General features: G+C 47.1%; 9 protein-coding genes across 9 annotated transcripts; 3 read left to right on the top strand and 6 right to left on the bottom strand.

Annotated features, from left to right (window-relative positions):
• Positions 1-36: 36 nt before the first annotated feature.
• On the bottom strand, positions 37-405 carry BC939DRAFT_504322 (uncharacterized protein; the record flags this gene model as incomplete). The annotated part of the gene is made up of 1 exon (XM_051560511.1): positions 37-405. One exon carries the CDS (start codon positions 403-405, stop codon positions 37-39), a length of 369 nt encoding a protein of 122 aa, XP_051410893.1.
• Positions 406-606: 201 nt separating this feature from the next.
• On the bottom strand, positions 607-3,962 carry BC939DRAFT_529969 (velvet factor-domain-containing protein). Its single transcript, XM_051561547.1, has 8 exons — positions 3,719-3,962; positions 3,523-3,611; positions 3,287-3,416; positions 2,586-2,856; positions 2,261-2,473; positions 1,591-1,731; positions 793-1,470; positions 607-696 (listed from the first exon to the last, which is right to left on the bottom strand). The coding sequence occupies exons 1-7, from the start codon at positions 3,904-3,906 to the stop codon at positions 967-969; spliced, it is 1,536 nt and encodes a 511-aa protein (XP_051410892.1). The 5' UTR covers positions 3,907-3,962; the 3' UTR covers positions 607-696; positions 793-966.
• A 3,067-nt stretch (positions 3,963-7,029) lies between these two features.
• Positions 7,030-8,879, bottom strand: BC939DRAFT_204566 (uncharacterized protein). Its single transcript, XM_051550650.1, has 4 exons — positions 8,757-8,879; positions 8,133-8,653; positions 7,605-8,036; positions 7,030-7,508 (listed from the first exon to the last, which is right to left on the bottom strand). The coding sequence occupies exons 2-4, from the start codon at positions 8,626-8,628 to the stop codon at positions 7,201-7,203; spliced, it is 1,236 nt and encodes a 411-aa protein (XP_051410891.1). The 5' UTR covers positions 8,629-8,653; positions 8,757-8,879; the 3' UTR covers positions 7,030-7,200.
• A 367-nt stretch (positions 8,880-9,246) lies between these two features.
• Positions 9,247-9,945, bottom strand: BC939DRAFT_204404 (uncharacterized protein). The gene has a single exon (XM_051550649.1). It carries the CDS (start codon positions 9,792-9,794, stop codon positions 9,300-9,302), a length of 495 nt encoding a protein of 164 aa, XP_051410890.1. The 5' UTR covers positions 9,795-9,945; the 3' UTR covers positions 9,247-9,299.
• A 137-nt stretch (positions 9,946-10,082) lies between these two features.
• Positions 10,083-10,761, bottom strand: BC939DRAFT_478247 (Ctr copper transporter family-domain-containing protein; the record flags this gene model as incomplete). Its single annotated transcript, XM_051558746.1, has 2 exons — positions 10,083-10,278; positions 10,382-10,761. The coding sequence occupies 2 exons, from the start codon at positions 10,759-10,761 to the stop codon at positions 10,083-10,085; spliced, it is 576 nt and encodes a 191-aa protein (XP_051410889.1).
• A 204-nt stretch (positions 10,762-10,965) lies between these two features.
• Positions 10,966-15,156, top strand: BC939DRAFT_504318 (uncharacterized protein; the record flags this gene model as incomplete). Its single annotated transcript, XM_051560510.1, has 10 exons — positions 10,966-11,035; positions 11,146-11,276; positions 11,361-11,438; positions 11,573-11,745; positions 11,841-12,048; positions 12,139-13,087; positions 13,206-13,414; positions 13,510-13,773; positions 13,862-14,074; positions 14,170-15,156. The coding sequence occupies 10 exons, from the start codon at positions 10,966-10,968 to the stop codon at positions 15,154-15,156; spliced, it is 3,282 nt and encodes a 1,093-aa protein (XP_051410888.1).
• Positions 15,157-15,237: 81 nt separating this feature from the next.
• Positions 15,238-17,217, bottom strand: BC939DRAFT_204378 (50S ribosomal protein L32). Its single transcript, XM_051550647.1, has 3 exons — positions 16,980-17,217; positions 16,048-16,140; positions 15,238-15,624 (listed from the first exon to the last, which is right to left on the bottom strand). Exons 1-3 carry the CDS (start codon positions 16,998-17,000, stop codon positions 15,319-15,321), a joined length of 420 nt encoding a protein of 139 aa, XP_051410887.1. The 5' UTR covers positions 17,001-17,217; the 3' UTR covers positions 15,238-15,318.
• On the top strand, positions 16,823-18,645 carry BC939DRAFT_494003 (transcription initiation factor IIF, beta subunit-domain-containing protein). Its single transcript, XM_051559586.1, has 4 exons — positions 16,823-17,213; positions 17,341-17,420; positions 17,512-17,917; positions 18,028-18,645. The coding sequence occupies exons 1-4, from the start codon at positions 17,034-17,036 to the stop codon at positions 18,484-18,486; spliced, it is 1,125 nt and encodes a 374-aa protein (XP_051410886.1). The 5' UTR covers positions 16,823-17,033; the 3' UTR covers positions 18,487-18,645.
• Positions 18,646-18,708: 63 nt separating this feature from the next.
• BC939DRAFT_455434 (RNA polymerase I-associated factor PAF67-domain-containing protein) lies at positions 18,709-20,973 on the top strand. Its single transcript, XM_051556194.1, has 4 exons — positions 18,709-18,858; positions 19,189-19,392; positions 19,478-19,603; positions 19,727-20,973. The coding sequence occupies exons 1-4, from the start codon at positions 18,756-18,758 to the stop codon at positions 20,920-20,922; spliced, it is 1,629 nt and encodes a 542-aa protein (XP_051410885.1). The 5' UTR covers positions 18,709-18,755; the 3' UTR covers positions 20,923-20,973.
• The last annotated feature ends 86 nt before the right edge of the window (positions 20,974-21,059 follow it).

The raw sequence follows: 21,059 nt of genomic DNA, 5'->3' as shown, positions 1-21,059 counted from the left end.
GATCATCGTTCTTTGGTAACAACGCGCTGGCTCCGACTATACAGGCTTGGCTGAGATCGAGACCTGGAACCTTGATTTAATCCAAAGGCTAGTGACATCCTGCTGGATCTTCACCATGTTTCGGGCCTCGGTCAAGTAATAATCTATTCCCTGACTGTGGATGTGGTTCGAAAGGGCAAGACGCAGTTCCCTCAACTTGAAAGCCGACAGATGTAGGCAGAAACCGTCTGTCCGAATGGAACCTCGGCAAACATAGCCGCATCCCTCGTAAGTCATAGTGTCGAAGTTGGCCTGCCGAATGGATTGAACGTGTTCTCGCATCATGCTCAGGTCTACCACGGACGTCAAATCCTTGTAATCTCTCGGTCCTTTGCATGGCTCACGCTTGCCGATGTCTGGAAGCATCTCTGTGATAAGGAATCCACGAGTCTTTCGCTCTTGGAAGGAATAATGCTCTTGTCCTTAAAGTCCACCAGTATTAGTTCCTGAAGTTTTTTCTTCAGTGCAGCATTTTGCCAAACAAAATACCGAGCTCACGTTCAGAGGACGATATGAAAGGCTACTCTGTATTCGTTAGTGAGGCCGTCTTGCGATAACTCTTGCTAGACCGGTTCAAAAGCACGAAATTCTCGATTGCTGGGATGCCTTGGTCGACTTCTGTACGTGATCCATCTGATATGAGACCAAAGTCTTTAGCTATAATAGACAGATCATCAATGTTAGTATTGTCGTTCTTACAGCTGGCCTCTACTAGCACACATGTAGCGACAGAACACAAATTTTGTACTCTACCTTTTTCTCGGGCTCATTGCTGTTGCTTCTGTATTGTTTTTTTATTTCACTGGACAGCTGTGAGGCAATAGAGCGGTGTAAAGCCGCAGCAGAGTATGGCTTCCTGGTCAAGCTTGCAGCTCTATTGCTCCTTCTCTGCAGCGGCCCAAGGCTCGCTGCTCGATCGACGAGCTGTTAAACGCGCTTAGCAACTACATTCGTCACGATGGGAGGGTCGCCTGTGTAGAGATGCTGGAGCAGCACAGTATGGAAGCGTAGGTGGTCTGAGTCCTTGCGCGCCGGGTCATCATCACTCTTATCTTCTTCCTTCTCCTCCTCCTCCTGTTCATCATGGTCACCCACATCGACCTCTCCCTCGACTTTGACCTTGGACGAGACACATGGACAGATGTTGCGCAATATATTTCTGTCTGTTGCATCAGGCTCGCGTGAAGAAAAGGGACTCTCAATGAACCACCCGATGAGTTGCTGCCCCTGTCGCTTGGTGTCAGATGCAACCCGAGCAATATCCTGGAGACACCCCTTGATTTCGGATATCAATTCCGACTCTCCGACATTGAGGGTCACTGTCGGATGTTCCCAATTCATAACTCGAACCAAGTCAGCCTTTCCTGTCGAGGCGCTTACTGGCTTTGGCGTAGTCTTCTTTTTCTTTTTCTTCTTCTTCTTCTTCTTCTTCTTGAAAGAGCCAGCGTCGAGGTCCAAGGGATTCTCGGGCGGTTTTTTCCATGCCTTTCATGTGTACTGCTTCATTGCTTCAGGCGGTTCATGCTCCTTGAGTCGAGTGCGCTGTTTGACGCAATGTCGCGGTCGGTGTTGCGGAGGTTTGATACGAGGCTGGGCGGGGCTCAGCTCACTTCCAGCCTCTGCCTGACGGGGAGCAGGGTGATTGATCGTGCGATACCTATTGAAGGTCTGCGAAAACTTGTGCCGCCGAGTCTTAGTACCAGTTCGATCACAATAAATTAGAGTTAATTTTATGCACGCCTTCATGCAAGGCTGTGTTTGACGTTGTACACCTTCTCTCCGCCTCGCGTGCCTCTCGCATCTCTAAGGCATCTGGGAGTATCGCTGAGAAAGACAATCGAACTGCTTCCGAAGACTGTCATAAGTCATGGCAGTTTGAGTTGAGGACGAAGGGAGTGGGCCAATCTGCACAGGGTCTGTGAAAGATCCACAAAAACCTTCTGCGAAGTAGCAAATGTCTCTTGGGCAGTATTCTTGCACATAACTTGATTGTGTGCCGAATAATGCTTCGTCATCGTCGCAGCGTCTGCAATCCAAAAAAAAAAAAAAAAAAAAAAATGCCGAGACGTTAGAATCGATAATACGTTTTCTGCATTAGTAATATACACGATGATCTGATTGATCTGTTTACCTACTCCATCCAGCTCCTGGATGATTTTGCACTTCCGAGAGAGGGGATGTTGCGGTTTTAGTAATTTTTTTTTTATATGATACCAAGTACAGTAAACTGGACCCGGATGAGATCTAAAACCGCATAGACGCTTGGGACGTTGTACACAAGGAGTTTTCCTTTTGAGATGAGTCGCCAAATGGTCTCGACATTCTTGTACATAAGCATGTCACTATCTTTTGATACAGCGATGTCGCCAGGCTTGCATTCAAGGTCTATCGTGAGATCTGCCTCGATCGGGCGCTCGACGATCCTCCATTGTTTCTTGCGCATGTATATGGCAAAGGCGCGTCGAGCGTCTAGGGACCAGTAGAAGGCTGAGCTCAAGTATTTTCTGATGTCGATGAACTGGTGTTTTGCACGCGAAGCTTTTTACCCACGCAAACCTCGAGCTCACGCAGACATTTGTCGGCGCAGTTAACAGCTTTCTTGCGAAGGTTCTTTCGGTGCACTTGAGTGAGTCCTTTTCTTCCGAAGGAATGCCGTCCAGGTAAAGAGCCAAGTTCGTCTGGGTCCCAAGCTTTAGTATCTCTCGCTCGACAATGCGATGAGCATCGTCCATAGGGTGCGAGGAATAACCGTAGCGAATGGTGACATAAAAAGACCCAAAGATATCGACTCGAATCACCGAATTGTGATCAACGGAACTGGGGAGGTTGGATAAGTGGGGGGACTGATAGCGAAGAGCGGGTTCATACCCTTTCTTTCTTAGATAGGGTCACAGGCCCTCAATGCCTATGGTAGTCTACACGACGAGGAATATGGTACTTTATTTCAAGGGATGACAGTGAGAGAAGAACGCGGGAATGAGAGGGGATTGCCTATGTAGAGTGTGAGACAAAAAAAAACTATTTAGGAAGAGTTGTGTTGGAAGGAAGAAAAAGAGTGTAGCAAGCGAAAGATGTGATGGACGTAAATGAAAGATTAGGATAACGGACATATATAGGATAGTAATAATAATAATAATAGAGGCCAGGGAATGGAGTTCCGTATGGCAGCAGTATCCACTAGAGCGTTTGGCAGCGATGTTACGGTGCCTACAAAGGGGAGGGTCGGAGGCTCTGCCTATTCATCTACTCTTCATCCTCCATCTCGTCTGGAATGTCCACAGTTTCGACTAGCTGCTTTGTTCGATCAATTCTCGTCTTCTTGCGAAGTGGAATTCTAACACCTTGGTCAAACAGCTTTTTTGAAAGAGGTGTTGATTCTATTATGGGAGTACAGAGATACGATTCAAAGGTCAAATGGTTCTGGTAATAGGTTGCAACTACCACAGTGACTCGATAGATGTCTCCGAAGGGCGCTATACTTACTGCTCATTCCAGGAAACTTTTTGGCTGGATAGATCTCAAAAGGCGCAGAAAACACAGTTGCCACAACTGAGGAGGTCATGACTGGAGGTCTATCGAACGAGCACGAGCCAAAGAATACAAATCAGTCGTCTGAATGTAATATGAAAAAAAAAGATGAAAAGCAAATGTACAGAAAGCTGTGCTGTGCTAATCTTACTCAGGTAGTAATGTAAAGGAAAACCTCAAGGTATAAGTTCCCTCAGTGCGGACGCTTAGATCAGGAAATGCGAAAAAAATCCCAAGTTTACCCTCCAGATCCTTCAGAAGATCACCCGAAGCCCCGATGGCTCCGGTTAGGTTGTGGTACGGCGCAGGTGGGGATGTCGCCAGGTTCAGGACAGACATAGTGGATTCTCCAATTGTTTGAACTGAGGAGATATGAAGGACCGTCGCTGGATTCGTGACCAATGCACAGGGTGTATATTTATCGGACATGTAGATATCGGCCATTACAACACATCGACTCACGTCCACAATGTCCGGGATGCTTTGCACACAGCGTCAAGAGATTTTGTTAGAATCCGGAAAGAACTCCATCGCGGATTATACGATGTGATTCATGCACTTACTCCAAGTCCACTGGCGTCCCGTCTGCTTCTCGAACTGTTAGTCTGACGATTGGCGGTGGATCTACTGGACGTCGGTCCTGCATATATACGATATATACGCATAAGCTTTGTTTAGAAGGCAATATACTTCCCGATACAGAGCTCAACATGGCGAAATCGGAAGATCGATTTAGACGCTGTGTACGCAAAGACATCAGCTGGGCGCATTACTTTTTCACCAAACCCACACATCCGAGCATGCATGGGTTCCTGCTCCATCGTCAGCTCATAGGACCTAACAGCATCAGAATATGAATTAGATGTCATTGTGGACTTCTGAGTGAGGGCTAACAAGATCGTGGGCGGAATGGATGTTGAATTGTGCAGTCGTCCTGAAATACAGCGAAGAAGTGGAGAAATGTAATCAGGAATTGGAGAGTTCAATAAGAGAGATAATTGCATAGTTGTATTAGTACGGTTTCTAATGATTGTCCTTGTAGCATGACCATCCACTTCGACTAGCAAATGCTAGGAGACTAATACGTCGAGCCTTGGAGTTGGTAATCAAGGCCCCTGGAGGGCAAGTATAAAAATGGCGCTCTGCAGACAAGATCAGGGGGATGCAAAATGAAATGCTCTAGGATTCTGTGATCTGATCCCTCCAGGAGAATCGAGTGCGTAAAAATGGTGTTTTGACATGCAAAAAGCAATGGAATTCAAAATCGCACCTAACGATTGCTACCAGTCCACAGAAAGCGAACGCCTTCATCCACGTTCCTTGATCATAAAAACGAACATACAGTCGCACAAGAGTGGACACAAGTGAGACTGTGGGTTCTGTGGCCATTTCCATACCCAATAATGATTATGCTATCAGTCTCAGTACCGCGGCTTCTGTTAAAAGCCATTACTCTCGCAATGCAGGAACCATCAGGCGCATCTGCGTGATTAAGATGGGGTCTGTTTCTTACGCAGCAGGTAGCACAATTAGCCGAAATACCCGACAAAGAAAACAAGGAGAAGTGGCTATGCTACAATTACCTCCTGTCTTGATCCATAATTCTCCTTTTGTAGTGAGAGCGCCAACGATAAATGTTGTATATAGCACAGATTCGGGGAGGTTTGCGCGCAGTATCATCAAATTATAATACGCTACTTATGGCCCTTGTGCAAACGCTATTGTGCTTGGAAAGATATTGACTGTAACGAGTGCGCAAACACAATAGATTGAATCGAAAGATGGAGAGATGATAGCTGTAAGTAGTGTAGGAGTAGTGGTCGTCGCGTGTGAGCTTCACAATGGTGATCATGCGGTATAACAGTCGCCTGGTCGTCCCAAGATCTGCTGCAGCCCCTCTGGTATCCAACCGTGCCGAGCTTGCTTTTTTATTGTTTTATTTTATTTTATTTTTTTGATGAAGGATGCGATGAATGACATTCATCCATGGCCAAGGTATGTGCTCAGAAGAGCAGCCGGGGATCAGCAGAGAGCCGAATTGCCTAATACCCCCTCCCGAAAAAACAACAACAAAGGGTTGGAGGGGTTTGAATAGGATGAATAAGTTGCATAAAAGAAACATAGAGAGCAAAAGAGCTCTTCTGTGACAACATGCAGTAATAAAAATAACTCGAAATGACGGCGGACTGGAGGTGCGGCAACAAGATAGTTGGGTGTTACGAGGGTCGTGCGATGAGACAAGCACAACCTTAAAATCGCATTCTTTTGATTCCACTCTCCTGGGTAATCTTAAAAAATTAAGGCTCGTCTTTTATCCAGATGAGATTGTCCAGTGAAGCGGTGAACTCCATTTGTCCACATGTACCTTACTTTTTACTCTTTTACTCTTTCACCCCTCTTTCCTTCTTCTTTTTTCCTGATGGAGATATAAAAGAAAGGGAGGCAGGGTCGAAGATGAGAAAATAGGTGGACTGGAAAACGGACGAAGGTAGTCGGTGGAAACGTTAGGGACCGACTATGACCTCTGTTTGCTCCAATCACAGGCAAGAAAAGAAATTTTGCTCAGTCTTCATGCACTGCATCGCATTGTTGGCTTATCTGATTGCACAACTAGTTGCTTACATAGTCTGCTGGCGTCGTGCCCAATTGAAAGCAACCCTTTTATCTAACCAATCCATTTGAACCTTAATTTCTTCGTACTTTGCCCTATCGTACCGGCCCAGTCTGATCATTTCTTTCGTCCTCACCTTCTTTCTTTTTCCGTTCCTGTTCTTAAATGTAGACGATATCTTGCTATCATTCCTCCTTCGTCTTTGATATGTCTGTCTTCAAAGATAAGATCCAGAGAACAGTACAAAAGACAGTCTGTTGTGAGGAGCAATTCGGCACCGCCTAGGTCATTCGTGCAACGGCAATAGCGGTATTAAGCACTATCCATCTTGCGGATAAATGCTTATGGCTGTCTTCCAGTGGACGCAAAAAAGGACTTTTATTTTATGGAGTCATTAGCCATGATCGTGTGTTAAAACATGGCCATGGATCAGGGAGTTAGAGATTCAAGGGGCAAGAGATCTTAGGCGCATTTTGTATGTACAGGGATGTCATACGTTCCAAGGACGGATACAAAACCCCCGAGTCATCTGTGTCCGAGAAGAAGAATCAGGGATTGAGGAATGTTTTGATGGGTTGCAATAATTCCAGCGTGCTTAAAGTGATTTCAGTATTCTCACTTTGCACTCACACCGTAGTGTATGTACATGCATCTTTGGCCTACATGCACGTATCCCCATAGTTCGTAATCCTTTTCTGCATGTCATCTATATTCTTGTCTGAGCTCCTACCCTGCTGCTCCTGTTTCGTGTTGTGCAATACCCTGAAGGTGAAGCAGAAATCAGGGTCCCAGTAGTTGACCCATGCAAGCGAAGCGTGTCATGCAGTTGCACAAATGTCTGGCCCCGCGGCGCTTCAAAACGCTCTGTAGCTAGAATAAGCAACGCCAGCTATGCTTGCAGCGCACCAAGACAGATCGATCGATCAGTGCGCCTTCAGAACGGACTTTGCTTTAATGCTGTATTATTCATCGGTCCGTGTATAGAATCAATTAAGGTATACATGCACTCCATGACCATGTTGTTACAACTCCTGCGAGCCTTGTCCTCGACGGCGTATCCGAGCATCCTCCTCAGATTGTTCCCCTCCTGCAAGTAGCTTTGGAGAATGCATCACTGATGTGGGTCCTGAATCACTCGGAGACTCGGTTCTGAACAGCTCTTGAATCGCTTCCAAGTTTAACCCAGCCGTTTCTGGGACGAGGAAGAACACAAACAGCCATGCGATGACCAAGATACACGCGTACAGCCAGAAGGTTCCAGTGGCTGTAATCCGCTGAGTTAAGGTCAAGAATGTGAGTGAAATGACCAAGTTTCCAGCAAAGTTGCAAGCTAATAAATAAACAGAAGCCATAATTTACAGGTGCATTAGTTGCACTAGTTGCATTCTGCAATTAGAATTGATCGTTACTCAGCATGCTATCGTACCTGTAGCCATGCCGCTCGCCTTGCCGCGGATATCAAGTGGGAATAGCTCGCTCTGAATTAGCCAGGGCGCATTTCCAAGTCCGAGGCCATATGAAGCTACATAGAATACCAGACTGGCGAGCGCCACCCAGCTTCCGGTCTTGATTCCTTGAGATCGGTTAGGGCAGATGCCGGTGTAGATGGGTCGCCTGCCGTTTCCATCCCAGCCCATGTCCTGGCAGCTGTTGCTGAGATCTGCGAAAAAGCATCGGTCGTCTGTGAGGCAGGCCGCACAATTGTCTCCATACTGAACGCAGTCGTCCTGTTTGACAGTGAATCCCACGATCTTAATAAATGCCACACCGAGGACAACCAGACCAGCAATCATTCCGACCATGGTCACAAGCAATATTTTCCTGCGTCCAACGCGATCTATAATTTTGATTGCCACCACTGAGTAGCATAGATATTGATATTTTCCCTTGTCAGCTGAGCTCCAGTAACATCGCAGAGTACAATTACTAGATCTTAATACTCCTAAGAACTCACTTGTCATGACCATATTGGTTCCAGCGATGAGTAGCGAGAACAGGGTGGCGCTTTTGGCGTTGGGAAATCCGGCCATCTTCAGGATTGTGGCGGAATAGTACATAGCTGTGTTGAATCCAGAGAGCTGCTGCCACAACTGCATGAAGCAGGCAATTATCAAAGGTCTCCTGAGATCTTTGCGCAAAAGGTCGCGGTACCGTGCCTTATGGCTTAATTCCAGACTTTCCTTGATTGCATCAACCTCCTTGGCGATATAGTCATCATTAGCATCAGAAAGGCCCATGCAGCGCCTCAAAACGGCCTCCGCCCCATTGATATCGCCCTTTTTGACCAAATAGCGTGGTGATTCCGGAAGAAATGGTAGCGTGACTAATTGAAGGAGAGCTGGTAGAGCTGAGATAGCCATCATCCAGCGCCAGCCATCAATGACGTCCGTGAGCGCAGACGAGACTAGGTAGGCGACCAATTGACCTCCCGTGATCAGTAGGACGTTCATGGTCACAAGTCGACCACGATATGCACTGTAGGACGATCAATAGACGTTCAAATTCGTGTAACAAAACATTGGTGAGATGGCTACTCTCATGCATTGATCATATGTTGCTGTAGGTGTACCACTTTTACCTGGGCGCAAGTTCTATTCAAAAATAGACACAAATGTGAAATGGTAAGGCAGCGTGAGTATCCTTGTCACCTAATTTACTAGCATTTACGGACGGAATTGGTTTACAGAAAGGAACAGGCTGTACACGTCCAGGTCGACTCACCTCCAATGTACAATGGGACCACGAGAGCAGCGAGACCTAATATTAAGAGTGAGACCATTAGCAGGAGCCAGGCATAAAAAAAAAGAAAAAAAAGAAAAAGAAATTACCAACACCGACTCCGACAACGACTCTTCCGAAAAGAAGAAGCCAGTATTGATGAGCAAACGTCATGAGAGCTGCACCGACAATAAAGATCGTCGACGAAAGCAGTGTCACCGGTTTGCGACCGATGAGATCCGAGAGCGCGCCGGCCAAGAGACCCCCGAGGATGGCACCCAACGTCGTTCCTGGTAAAAGTGAGCATTAGAAATTGGAGTTGGTTTAGTCGTCCAAAGAATAAAGTTCGAGCTGCATAGTGACACAGGATGCTACGTGACATCAACAACAACAACATGGTAGTCTAATTCATAGTGGAGACCGGTGGGTTAAGGGAATGGGATCGAGGGATACTGCTGAGAGCCCTTTTCTCAAACCAACGAGTCAAAACGGCGTATCCTCCATCTGGTCCATGATGGTCTACTCTCTCATAAGACATACCTCCAACCACAAACTCCTGCTCCTGGCTGTTCAGCCCAAACTCCTCTTTGATCGGAAGTAATGCGCCGGCAATGACACCAGTGTCGTAGCCAAAGAGGAAGCCGCCGATCGCCAGGCAAGTGATCAGCAAGTACAAGAACCTCGAAGGAGAGTTGTCCTCAGCCTCAACAACACATTCGTCCATGTCGTCCATGTCGTTCTTGTTGTTGCTGTTGTGATAGGCACTGATTCTGTCATCCACGCCGGTGCTGGAGCCAGTATCGTTGTTTGGTTTGTTAAGACTGATGCTGCTCCCTCTGCTATGATTTTCGTTGATCGCGCTGCGAATGGTCATATCTGGATGGCCATGGGCTGACATGATTTCCCGCTTCGATTTCGATGCAATGAGCGCAAGTTATAAAAACGGTGAACTTTTGCGGTAAAGTGAGAAAAGGTGTGGTCGGGTACAGAAGAAGGACTCGAAATGTTTTGGGCGGCGCTTGCTCAAAGGAGATCAGATTCCATATTTGGACTGTTTTCTTCATGTCAAAGACGCAGAAGCAGCAAAAAAATCTGGTCTTTATTATTCTTCACGAAAATACTCGAAGTATTGAGTGAGGGGATGAAAACTACTGCACAAGAAGTCGACTTGCGTAGGATCCATATCTTAATGGCAGCTCAAAGCTTTGGTAGGGGAGGACAGAGAATCACCTCCAAAGTAAAAGAAGCCAAGGCCTGCCCCAATGACGGTGCTTGCCATGAGATAGCCATTATAGGTCATGAAGATCAGCATCAAAAAAAAGCCGGCAAAGACCTGAGCCATGTAGAAGAGGGCCCGCGTGAGCTGCTGTTGGTTGGAGAGCCTATGAGACGAGAATGCATACACAATCCTTGTGGTTAGTTGATGTCCATCACAACATTATCCGATATTTGAAAATATACCGCAATGTCGACATCACTAGCTACCTCAAAGTACCTGCCCTAGAGGTCAGGAGGGGTGTTTCGTCCTCGGCGATGCCGGCGCTAGCATCTACAACGCGTGACGAGGGGTCGCCACCGTGTCGCTTGCGCGCACCCTCGATCAAACGTTCCTCGTACCGACGAGACTGCGCCCGAAGTAGCTCGTACGAAGCTGCCATACCGATGATGATAATGCAGGAGAATACGAGCGCAGTTGGCGTATTGATCATCCAGGATTCAAAGACGACGCAGAGGTTCTCAGTGTCCCAGTTGAACAGCATGTTCATGCTGCAGGTGCCTTCGCCTCCGCCGTGTCCGCCATCGTGTCCACCATCATGTTCTCCTCCATTATGTCCATCGTGTCCGCCATATACCCCGTAGTCCATGGTTTCGCTAGTGTGTTAATAAAGCGCTGGGATATGTAAAATCTTGCGTGGGCAGCAAAAAGAGGAAGAGATTAGAAGGTGATGGCAGCGAGAACAAAAACGCCGTACGATTTCAATTTTTATTCCCGCACAAGTGACGACTGCTTGGGCGAGCATCACGCTGATTCCACGACACCATCAAGTACATCCCATCAAGTTGGCACCATGCTCAGGACTGAGAATGTGCACTTTCGCAAAACAAACAAGAACACAGTGGTCAAGAAAGTCCGTGAGGGTGAGTTGCACGGCTGAATGACAGTGCTCTTGCCGTTGTATCTGACACCAAACGCCTAACGCTTTTTTTTTGTCTTGCTGGCCTTCTTAATACCCAATCCTGGACACCAGTCTATCTTCGAAATGATATCCCGTGTCTCTCAAGTCAATGTCCGCTGGAGCCACCATGCTATCAGAGGGTTAAGGTCGAGTCCAGTCTTTTGAATTCCGAGCCGGCATACTGTCTGTTGCCGGACTACTCTGTATGTTCTATATTACATTACGCCGTAGCTCATGACAGTGATCTCTCTGCAGGTAGACTTATCATGCGCGTTCTTGACCTATAGGTTGCGTTGCGATACGTAGAAATACTCGAGCAGGAGGAACTGACCAATGTCATATTTACGGAGACGATCCTTCTAAGGGTATGAGCACCTCGATTGGATTCATGGACTTGGTATTTGAATCATGCACGCTAATGAAAAACCGCTGCAAACCCATTAGTTGCAAAATGAAGATAAGTCAAGGACATATAAGAGTTTGCGTCAAATTGCCAAAGATCCTAGGCGAAGGAGCATTGTGTTTTGTAACGAACACTGCAAGGACACTTGTGTTTTGCGAGGACCGGACGAATCAATTGATCGTAGGGATTGGAGGGCTATTCTTCAAACTGCAGTATGGTACCGCCGTCATCTCTCAGGAAGTGTACCTATCATCCTTCTTTCTGAGCAAGTAAGGGTCACATTTCATACTGAACATCTCTTTCTCTTTTTGGTGACACTACCTCTACTAATACACTTTGTATTTGCGAATGATCTATAGTTTAGGCAGGAGGATACCAACTTCATTGCGGATGTCAGTGGGATTACGGTCATGTCTCTCAAAGAATATCTCACGACATACTGGCCAACTTCGGCGGTGTTGCATGAACTTTTGGATTCTTTAAAGGAAGCAATTCTGGAAGAGGATCTTGACAGTCAGGACCTGGGTTCAGCACTATCGAAGAAGGGTTCAGGAGGAACAGGATACCAAGAGGTAAGCATTACCTTCCTAATAAAGCTGCACAGTTCTATAGGGAATGTCAAAACCGATGTTAAGTGAACTCCGCCATTAATTTTACAATAGTATAAACCCATGTCCGAGCTGGAGGCCGGCGTCAAGTCTGAGCGATTTTTTCAGGGTGTACTTCGAGTCCGCGCTAACCATCGGGATCAGGCCTTTATTCGTGGAGACTCCAACATTGGCGAAATTGTGATAGTCGGTTCTGAGTACCGCAATCGTGCAGTTCACGGCGATATAGTGGTCGTTGAGCTGCTGAAAAAGAGCTCTTGGATTGCTCCCTCAACACACATATCTTATGACCCCGAAGAGGTTCATGCGGCTGGAGATGACGACGAGGAGGGTTCTGGTCAGCATCGATTCCACGAAGTCAAGCCCACAGGACGGGTCGTCGGTGTGATGTCGAGGAACTGGCAACCGTACGTTGCCACGTTACAGGAGGGATCAGAAAAGGAGTCAGGATCCTTCCACCTCGTATTGCCCCTGAACCCAGTTATCCCGAAGATCAGGATCCGACATCATGATCCCAAGGCCTTAGTGAACCAAAGGATTGTTGTCCGGATCGACAGCTGGCCTATCAATTCTCAGTATCCCAACGGACATTACGTGCGCAGCATCGGACCAGCTCACGACTTGGATACCGAGATCTCAGCCATCCTAATTGAACATGGGATTTCTGTCTCGCAAACAACTCAAGGATTCAGTGACGGATCACTCAAGGAAATGCCTACCAATACTCCGGAGCGACCGTGGACACCTGAACCAGGGGAGTTGAGCAGGCGGCGAGACTTGAGAAAGCATACTGTCTTCAGCATCGATCCCCCAAATTGCCAGGATATCGACGACGCGATCTCAATCAAGGAGATCGCAAATGGTCAAATCGAGTTTGGGGTTCACATCGCAGACGTCAGCTATTTTGTTCAGGAGAATTCACTTACTGATCTGGAGGCCAGGGCGAGAGGAACGACTGTCTATCTTTCTGATCGTCGATTTGACATGCTACCGAAAGTCCTGAGTGAGCAAGTGTGCTCTCTTCGTCATCATGTCGATCGATACGCAAGTATGTATCGAAACCATGTTTTATGTATCTATTAATTCGCAAATCTGACCCATCTCTTCGCTACACTCGATAGTGTCCGTGATCTGGACGTTGGATAGTGAGGCGAACGTGCTCACTACATGGTTCGGTCGTACTGTCATTCGGTCTGCATGCGAAATGGAGTACGAACAAGCACAAGGGTTGTTAAGCGGCAAGGACGTCGTGCCGGGATTAGAGGCAAAGCTGTGTAAGCATCTCAAACCAGCTATCGTCCTCCTCGCCAAAACAATGCGAAAAGCCAGGGTATATTTCAACAGCAGAATGAATTCGTCTGGATACCAATAAGTTTATTCAATGAATCAATCAGCTGAACGACTTTTTGGTTACTACTATTCCAGGCACGGCGCATGGCCAATGGAGGTCTTGAATTGGAGAGTGCAGAAGTCAAATTCAAGTTTAAGGAAGAAGATGGAGGGATTTCTGATATTCTGCCGAAGCAGCCCCTGGAGGTGCATCAGATTATCGAAGAGGCCATGGTTATGGCCAACGCATACGTGGCCAAGAGGATCTACACCGGATTTAGAGATTCAGCAATGCTCCGCCGTCATCCTCCGCCGATTGAGAGCCACTTTAAGATGCTGTTTCGAGCTGCAGAGAGCAGAGTATGTACTCGCGCCTTCCTACCCTCTTCATTCGTGTATGTGATTTATGGCACAATGTTTGTACTGACTTTCCTTTTTTTTTTTGTAGGGATTTGTGATCGATACGAGCTCGAATCTGGCGCTTGCGAACTCACTGAGAAATTGTGCTGCTGGAAGTCAAGGCAACATTGAGTTTGTGCGGCTTTTGAAGACTATGGCCACGATGGCCATGTCAGAAGCCAGCTATATCTCCTCTGGATCTTGGTCGGTCAATGAATATGCGCATTATGGTTTAGCGCTGGATTTCTACACTCACTTTACGGTATGTATACAGACGTATTCTTGAAGATCAAGCTCTCTCTCATTTCTTTGCAAAATGGATTGCCATTAACGCCATACATTTGACAAACCTTTTAGTCTCCCATTCGTCGTTATGCCGATCTGGTTGTTCATCGTCAACTGATGGCATGCTTACTTGATACGCCGACCGCCCCAACTGCTTCATCCAGCTTACTGAAAAACGGCCTCAAGGTAGAGCAGATTGCCGATCATCTCAACTATAAGAACCGGGAATCCAAGCTGGCGCAAAAGGACTCCACGGAGCTTTTTCAGACTCTCTATGTACTACAGAAGACACAGAACCCTGCTGCCAGTGGTGACGATGACTTGGAGCCCGATGATATCCCGTTCGTAGAAACTGGAATCATTTCTGAGATCCGGGAAAACGGCTTCTTTGTATTTGTACCACGGTTTGGTATCAAAGGCCCCGTATACCTGAAGGAGAAATCAGGCAAAGTAACAGTGCCCTTGTCGGTGCTGAAAAGAGGCGGACAAAATTCTACAGCCGACAGGAACAATGACCATTTAGTGGCGATATCCGGATGTGAGATGGACACAGATCTTGCCACAGAGATTTCCATCAAAGTCCCATCTCACACTCTTACTCCGTACCCACAGGGATTAGCGACCAGCGTCCAGTTCCGCCTGTTTGACAAGGTCAAGGTCGCTTTAAGGCTCAAAAGGTCGTATGCACATCGCCACAGCATCTACATGGCACTGATTGGTCTTGATCAGGAAGTCGCAAAAGTAGCAGCTCCTATTCGGGCACACAACAGTCTCTTGTTCAGGAAACAAAATCCGGCTGGCAACCAATTAAAGCAGGATGAGATTAAGCGGATCGTTCAACAGGATCCAGCTCTCGCACCACTATCGGAACACGATCTCATTCAGGGCGTTCAGGACGGACAGCAGCGACAGCAGAGTGCCAAGGGATCCAAGAAGACCACGCGTAAAAAGCCCGTTAGTCCAGAGGAGCTCTACCAGCAGACGTCTCCTGATGACAGCCTATACAGTCTCATCGAGTCATTCGATCGCATCCGTATCATTGAATCTGCTCAATCCTGAGATCCTGATGCAAAATAAATAAAAGAAGCTCCCCAGCTCGACTCATGGCTCCAGAAAAAAAGAAGCACCCATCTTTTTTGATGACTTTTATTTTACTTTAAACAGTTCTGTCCGCGTTACAGAGACATTATTGTTTGGAGGAGAGATCAAGAGTTATCCAGTTTAAGCCTCGGTTCTGACGCGAGCGTTGGCGTTGGTGACCTTGATGTTGAGCTGCTGGGCACGCTCGACAATGGCGATGCGGTTGCGGGAGGAGACGTTGTGGGCAATCTCAGCAGCGAAGGTGCGGTTGTGCATCAACAAGAGGTTCAGCTCGGCAATGTTGGAGACAACGAACTTCTTGAAGCCGGAGGGCATCAAGTGGCGAGTCAACTTGTTGTTACCGTAACCGATCTTGGGCATGACGATCTGACCCTTGAAGCGGCGACGAACGCGGTTATCAATACCCTTGGGCTTTCTCCATGACTCCTGTTAGATCATACGCAAGATATATATGTAAAATATACTTTGTTAGTATCATGTCATAAACTCTATGTTCTCTCGCCCACTCCTATGTTGATAACTATCAATATCGTCAAAATTGTTGTAGGATGTAACAATTGGATGGTGCACCATCACTATATCCTTGGTGATTCAAAATGACTCCGCTGCTGGTGGGTGGTATTCTGTACAGCACAGTACGTCGATCATAATCGTCCTGCATGGTATCTTTCAATGGCGTTCCCTGATGCCATAGCATAAGCGATATACTGATTCTCATAAATACAATATTAAGCTGTTTCCAATATCGGAAATCCACCATCGCCGTCCTGTTCCACATTACGAGCTGAGACAAACACAGTTGTTCCTTTCTCAAACATCCTGCGTCGAAGAGAGGTCATGATATTGTACCTTGACAGTCTTGTAGCGGTCAGACTGGTGACGCTTGAAGGTAGCGGTGTGCTTCTTCACGATGGTGTGCTTCTTAAGAGGAGTGACCATTTTCTAGAGCAATCAAGAAACGGAGAAGCCAAATCAGATGTTTGCTCCAGTGCGAATGGCAAGTAAAATCAAAGGTCCGATCCAGTATCTCCTGATCCTGATGTTTGACAGAGTGCCTGTCCTATGATGCGTGCTTCCAGGTTGAGCAGAATCAGAACAATGCCGGACTAAGATGGAGAAGGGTTGTTGCTCAAGTTCATTTGCAAACTTCATATTGAGACTGATCGCCTTTGATTGCATCGGTCTGACTTGCAAGGAGAGTTCTGATTTGTCGAAAAGGCCACAAAGACCACTGCTCGAGTACTGAAAAATTGGTGCGGCATCAGTTGTGTCCACAGCGTCGCTTTTGCTCGTTACAGTCCAGTCAAGTTCAAAGCACTCGTCCGCAAGCGACATGGTTGGGCCATCCTGGGATCAGAGTGCGAGAAAGTGCAGGTGGATGGTACAACTGCACTGTGTGTCCGATGAGTGGGCGCAATGGGATTTGGTAGTAGGATGGCGGGATCGATAGGTCCTGTCTCTCATTCTCCCAATGGATGGTTATCAATAGTCCAATATGAACATCCATGGCCAGCAGCACACATACGGAAAAAGATTTCAAAAGAGAGAATCAGCAAGGTCCGCACGCTGCCTCAGAATAAAATGGGTCAATTGAATTGCAGTACTCAATCTCTTAGTATATGACCGACAAGCCACTGCTTCTCTCGGTGCGCAGAGCATGAAACGGAAGATGGGCTTTAAGCTCCTTATTGTTGCATCTTTCGAACGCCTTCAATTGTGTTGGTGCAGCTTGTGGCCGTGTATACACCGAACCCGGCCGTTTCCTAGGAACATCATCCTACCTTTTTTCTCATTGCTTTCATTCTTCAGTTACTTCACATTCCTGCTGGTTTACAATGTCTGACAACGAACACGGACTCTCGCGCAAGCGTCCCGCAGATTTTGAAGAACTTTTCGAAGACGGAGGAGACGCAAAGGAGAACTTTGAGGACGAAGATGAAGTGATTGACGAAGACGGCAACGTTGTTGGTGATTTGGATCTTTCCAAAGCAGGAACACAGGCATGGCTGGTCAAGGTACGTTGATATGCCTTGCTCAATAGCGTATCTACAACCTGTTCTGCCTTTTTTTATTTTATTTTTATTTTGGTCACCTACTAAGCATTTTATTATTCCTTGATGCTCGGCTCCGATATATTATCAGATCCCAAAGTTCCTGGCCGATAGATGGGCTACAGTCAATAAGGATGGCGTCGATCTCGGTAAAGTCAGGATATTCAACCAGTGAGTACATCCCCTGTTGCTTCTTGTGCTCTAGGACTAGTACGCCATGTGCGGCACTAACGTGCTCCTGGTATTCTACTATGGTTCCTAGAACAAACCCCAACGATCCAGATTCTGCACCATTTCAACTACTTCTTCCATCGGACGACATCACAACAAATCTTCCAAAGACATACACGCTTAAGATGAATCCTAGTCAGGTCACAAACACCTTTGTCTTCACAGAACCCACAGGACCTCATCCAAAACCACCCCATGCACCTGGATATCCCACAGGAAAAGCAACCTCTCTCTCGGCCACGATCAAGCACGAGTGCACAGTTACGCCGCAGCAAACAACTGAGTATCGCGAGATTATGAGAGAGCGCAACATTGAGGCTGCCAAGAAAGGAGGCCGATCAGTTCAGATTCTAACAAATGAAAACAACAGAGCCGATCCCTCAGGCGGTCGTAGTGGCATGTTCTTGCCCGGTGTGGGTATTCGTAATGGTTTCATCGTAAGTAAAATATTTGTTCTATGCTTTAGTTAGCTTGTTATCATTGTTTGCCACGAAGCTGATTGTTAACATCATCTTGCTCATCCTATTATCGCTTTGACGGACAACAGCAAAAGAAGCCGAAGGTACAACCAGATCAAAAGACGACGCGCATGCCCAGGAATGAGCTTGTGGATATGCTGTTTGCGGCGTTCGAGCAGTATCCTTATTGGTCTTTCAGGGGTTTGGTTGAGTACTGCAAGCAGCCACATTCATATCTAAAGGAGGTCTTGGCCGAGATCTGCAACTTCATTAAGAAAGGACCTTACACAGCAAAGTACCAGCTCAAACCAGAGTTCATCAAGGAACGCAACGCAGCAGCAGCAGCATCAGGGGCAGGGTCCTCCAGCTCAGCAAGCAAAGCTATTGTCAACGCCGAACTTGAGACAACGTTCAACCCTGCAGCTGTTGGAGTTGCATCGGGCGAGACTGCGACCCAGATGGACTCAGAGGTACAAGAGGCATTGGACGACGACGATGAAGACTTTGATGAGGAAGACGATGATATGGTGGAAGTTCAAGTGAGTTGAACGCCGCTAGCCTGTCAGTTACTGCGTTGATCAATACTCTATCCGATTTTTCTTCTTTTCCATGTCGCTCGGTCTCTCAGTCTTCTCTTCTCTCAAGCTGAAGTGCTTTTTGTAATAAAAAGTTATAAGTGCGATGTAATCGTTTACTGCACGTCAAATAAATTTGTTTTTTTTTTCTTGTTGCTGTTGAGGCCAGTTTAGGATTTACATATCAAGGCACAGTGCAAGGGTAAATCGAACCCTCAACACCTTTTCCTTCATCACACATCATGAACTACGAAGAGGACATCGATATCGCCTCCGAGGTCGATCTGGTCGTTGGCGCTTACCCCGTCCAGGATGATGGCCTTGATGAGGAACTCTTGGCTGCTGGTAAAACACTTCGTCCTTCCTAGGTTTCTCTTCAGCTTCTGCACTGGATCAGTCGCCCAACCCAACTTCGCCCTTTTACAACGATTCGACCTCACCAGAAACATATTCTATGAACCATCGCGACACATGGACGACAGCACCAAGAGGATAACAGTTTTTACAATGGTCAATCGCCTCCCACAGTCTCAGGAGCAGGAAGATCTACTTGTTGGACGCAGAGGCACCGCAGTCGCTGTTTTTTGGGATGATTTGGACTTTGATACGTGAATATCTATCCAAGCACGGCTTCTAACGCATTCTATCCTAATTGCTACACGCTACGAATTGCAGACCAGACCTCGCAGCAATACCAGGAGGTTCAAATTCCAGAAGTTGTCAAGAACTTTATCGTGTTCTTCCACCGCAACGTTCTGGAGAACAACGTGTACGAGCTGCACTCGATCTACGAGCACTCGTTCAACAAGTTGACCGAGAAGTTCTACGCTAAGGAGTCCTGGCCAGAGCCCGAGGCCATTTCGCCTTTGGTCAACGATGGTAAATCAACAGTACTTCATGAGCGCGTCTATTTTATATTGCATCTTGGATTGACTGACTGACTGTTTTTGTTTAACATATGTAGACCAGGTCTTCTTGACCTTGTACCGCGAGCTCTACTATCGCCACATTTACTCTCGCCTCAGCCCCACGATCGAGCACCGTTTCCATTCATATGAAAACTATTGCGATCTTTTTAATTACATCTTGAGTAAGTCATGGTTTTATCTTGAAAGTGGATCGGGTGGCCTAATAGCAGCCTTCCAGTGCCGTTAAAGACTTTGTTATTAACAGAAAACATCAATTGAAATTCGTACCATTGTTCTTGTCGCAGACTCTGAGGGACCCGTTGCGCTCGAGCTTCCAAACCAGTGGCTGTGGGATATCATCGACGAATTCATCTACCAGTTCCAGTCGTTCTGCAACTACCGCAACCGCATCAAGAACAAGACGGATGAAGAGCTCGCCTTCCTTCGCGACAATTCTCAGATCTGGAGCTGCTACAGTGTGTTAAACGTTCTCTACTCGCTCATCCAAAAGTCGCGCATCACCGAACAGTTGTTAGTTTCGAAGAATGGAGGCGATATGCAGGAAGCTGCTGGAGAGTACGGATCTCGTCCCTTGTATAAGATGTTGGGATACTTCAGTATTGTCGGCTTGCTCCGCGTCCACTGCTTATTGGGCGACTTTACCTTGGCTCTCAAGATGATGGACAACATTGAGTTGAACAAGAAGCAGGCGCTTTTTGCCCGTGTTACCGCCTGCCACGTCACCACCTACTACTATGTCGGCTTCGCCTACATGATGATGCGCCGCTATGCAGATGCCATCAAGGCCTTTTCTCACATCCTTACCTTCATCAACCGCACCAAGCAGTATCACACCCGGTCATACCAGCACGACCAAATCAACAAGAAGGGCGACCAGATGTACGCCCTTTTGACCATGTGCGTGACCCTCTGTCCCACCCGCCTGGACGAGAATATTCACAGCCAGCTCAGAGAAAAGTACGCGGAGCAGTCCAACAAGCTGTCCAAGCCCGAGGAGGCAATGCAAGTCTTTGAGGAGCTCTTCCTCTTTGCTTGTCCCAAGTTCATCTCCCCCAACGGACCCAACCTGGACGACCCTGAGGTCATGAACTTGACTCCCTTTGAGCCCGTTCAGCATTACACCAAGGTTTTCTTGTCTGAGGTCCGCCACTCGATCCTTTTGCCAACCCTCCGCTCGTACCTGAAGCTCTACACGACTATGGGCAACGCCAAGCTGGCCTCGTTTTTGGAGATTGACCCTGAGCAGCTTCGCACTTTGCTGATGATGTCGAAGATCAGGAGTCGTCAGATGAAGTGGGTCTCAGGCACACTTTTGGAGGGAGAGTATCAGGGTACATCGGACCTGGATTTCTGCCTGAAGGAAGATATGATTCACATTTCAGAGTCGAAGGTCGGCCGTCGCTATGGCGACTGGTTCTTGCGCAACATCAACAAATTCCAGGACATCCTTGGTGGATTGGAGCTGACCACCAAGGCTTGAGCATTGCAGATGAGTGGTTTTAGAGGAATAAACGGTTTCTTTTTTGCTAAACTAAAGTGCAATGGCAATCAATCGTCATAATGCATGGAATGTTTTTGCCACCAATTTTGTGCCTTTTACTTGCACAGCCCCTTGTC

This window comes from Gamsiella multidivaricata (genome assembly GCF_025024155.1).
Source record: "Gamsiella multidivaricata strain RSA 2152 chromosome Unknown BC939scaffold_44, whole genome shotgun sequence".
NCBI lineage: Eukaryota > Fungi > Mortierellomycota > Mortierellomycetes > Mortierellales > Mortierellaceae > Gamsiella > Gamsiella multidivaricata.
Note: the sequence above shows the minus strand (reverse complement) of the source record. Positions and strands in the feature narration are given on the sequence as shown.

Excerpts from the sequence above, each read along its gene's own strand:
- BC939DRAFT_455434 (XM_051556194.1), top strand. The coding sequence starts at position 18,756 with ATGAACTACGAAGAGGACATCGATATCGCCTCCGAGGTCGATCTGGTC. Across the intron at positions 18,859-19,188 it reads TGAGGAACTCTTGGCTGCTG|ACCAGACCTCGCAGCAATAC; the intron begins GTAAAACACTTC and ends TACGAATTGCAG. Across the intron at positions 19,393-19,477 it reads TTCGCCTTTGGTCAACGATG|ACCAGGTCTTCTTGACCTTG; the intron begins GTAAATCAACAG and ends TAACATATGTAG.
- BC939DRAFT_204404 (XM_051550649.1), bottom strand. The coding sequence starts at position 9,794 with ATGTCAGCCCATGGCCATCCAGATATGACCATTCGCAGCGCGATCAAC.
- BC939DRAFT_204378 (XM_051550647.1), bottom strand. The coding sequence starts at position 17,000 with ATGAAAGCAATGAGAAAAAAG. Across the intron at positions 16,141-16,979 it reads TGAAAGCAATGAGAAAAAAG|AAAATGGTCACTCCTCTTAA; the intron begins GTAGGATGATGT and ends TGATTGCTCTAG. Across the intron at positions 15,625-16,047 it reads ACCGCTACAAGACTGTCAAG|GAGTCATGGAGAAAGCCCAA; the intron begins GTACAATATCAT and ends ATGATCTAACAG.
- BC939DRAFT_494003 (XM_051559586.1), top strand. The coding sequence starts at position 17,034 with ATGTCTGACAACGAACACGGACTCTCGCGCAAGCGTCCCGCAGATTTT. Across the intron at positions 17,421-17,511 it reads AAAGTCAGGATATTCAACCA|AACAAACCCCAACGATCCAG; the intron begins GTGAGTACATCC and ends TATGGTTCCTAG. Across the intron at positions 17,918-18,027 it reads GTATTCGTAATGGTTTCATC|CAAAAGAAGCCGAAGGTACA; the intron begins GTAAGTAAAATA and ends GACGGACAACAG.
- BC939DRAFT_204566 (XM_051550650.1), bottom strand. The coding sequence starts at position 8,628 with ATGAACGTCCTACTGATCACGGGAGGTCAATTGGTCGCCTACCTAGTC. Across the intron at positions 8,037-8,132 it reads AACCAATATGGTCATGACAA|TGGTGGCAATCAAAATTATA; the intron begins GTGAGTTCTTAG and ends TATGCTACTCAG. Across the intron at positions 7,509-7,604 it reads GGCGAGCGGCATGGCTACAG|CTTGCAACTTTGCTGGAAAC; the intron begins GTACGATAGCAT and ends TTTATTTATTAG.
- BC939DRAFT_529969 (XM_051561547.1), bottom strand. The coding sequence starts at position 3,906 with ATGTCTGTCCTGAACCTGGCGACATCCCCACCTGCGCCGTACCACAAC. Across the intron at positions 3,612-3,718 it reads TCCTTTACATTACTACCTGA|ACCTCCAGTCATGACCTCCT; the intron begins GTAAGATTAGCA and ends CTCGTTCGATAG. Across the intron at positions 2,474-2,585 it reads TGAGCTCGAGGTTTGCGTGG|AAACAATGGAGGATCGTCGA; the intron begins GTAAAAAGCTTC and ends TACATGCGCAAG.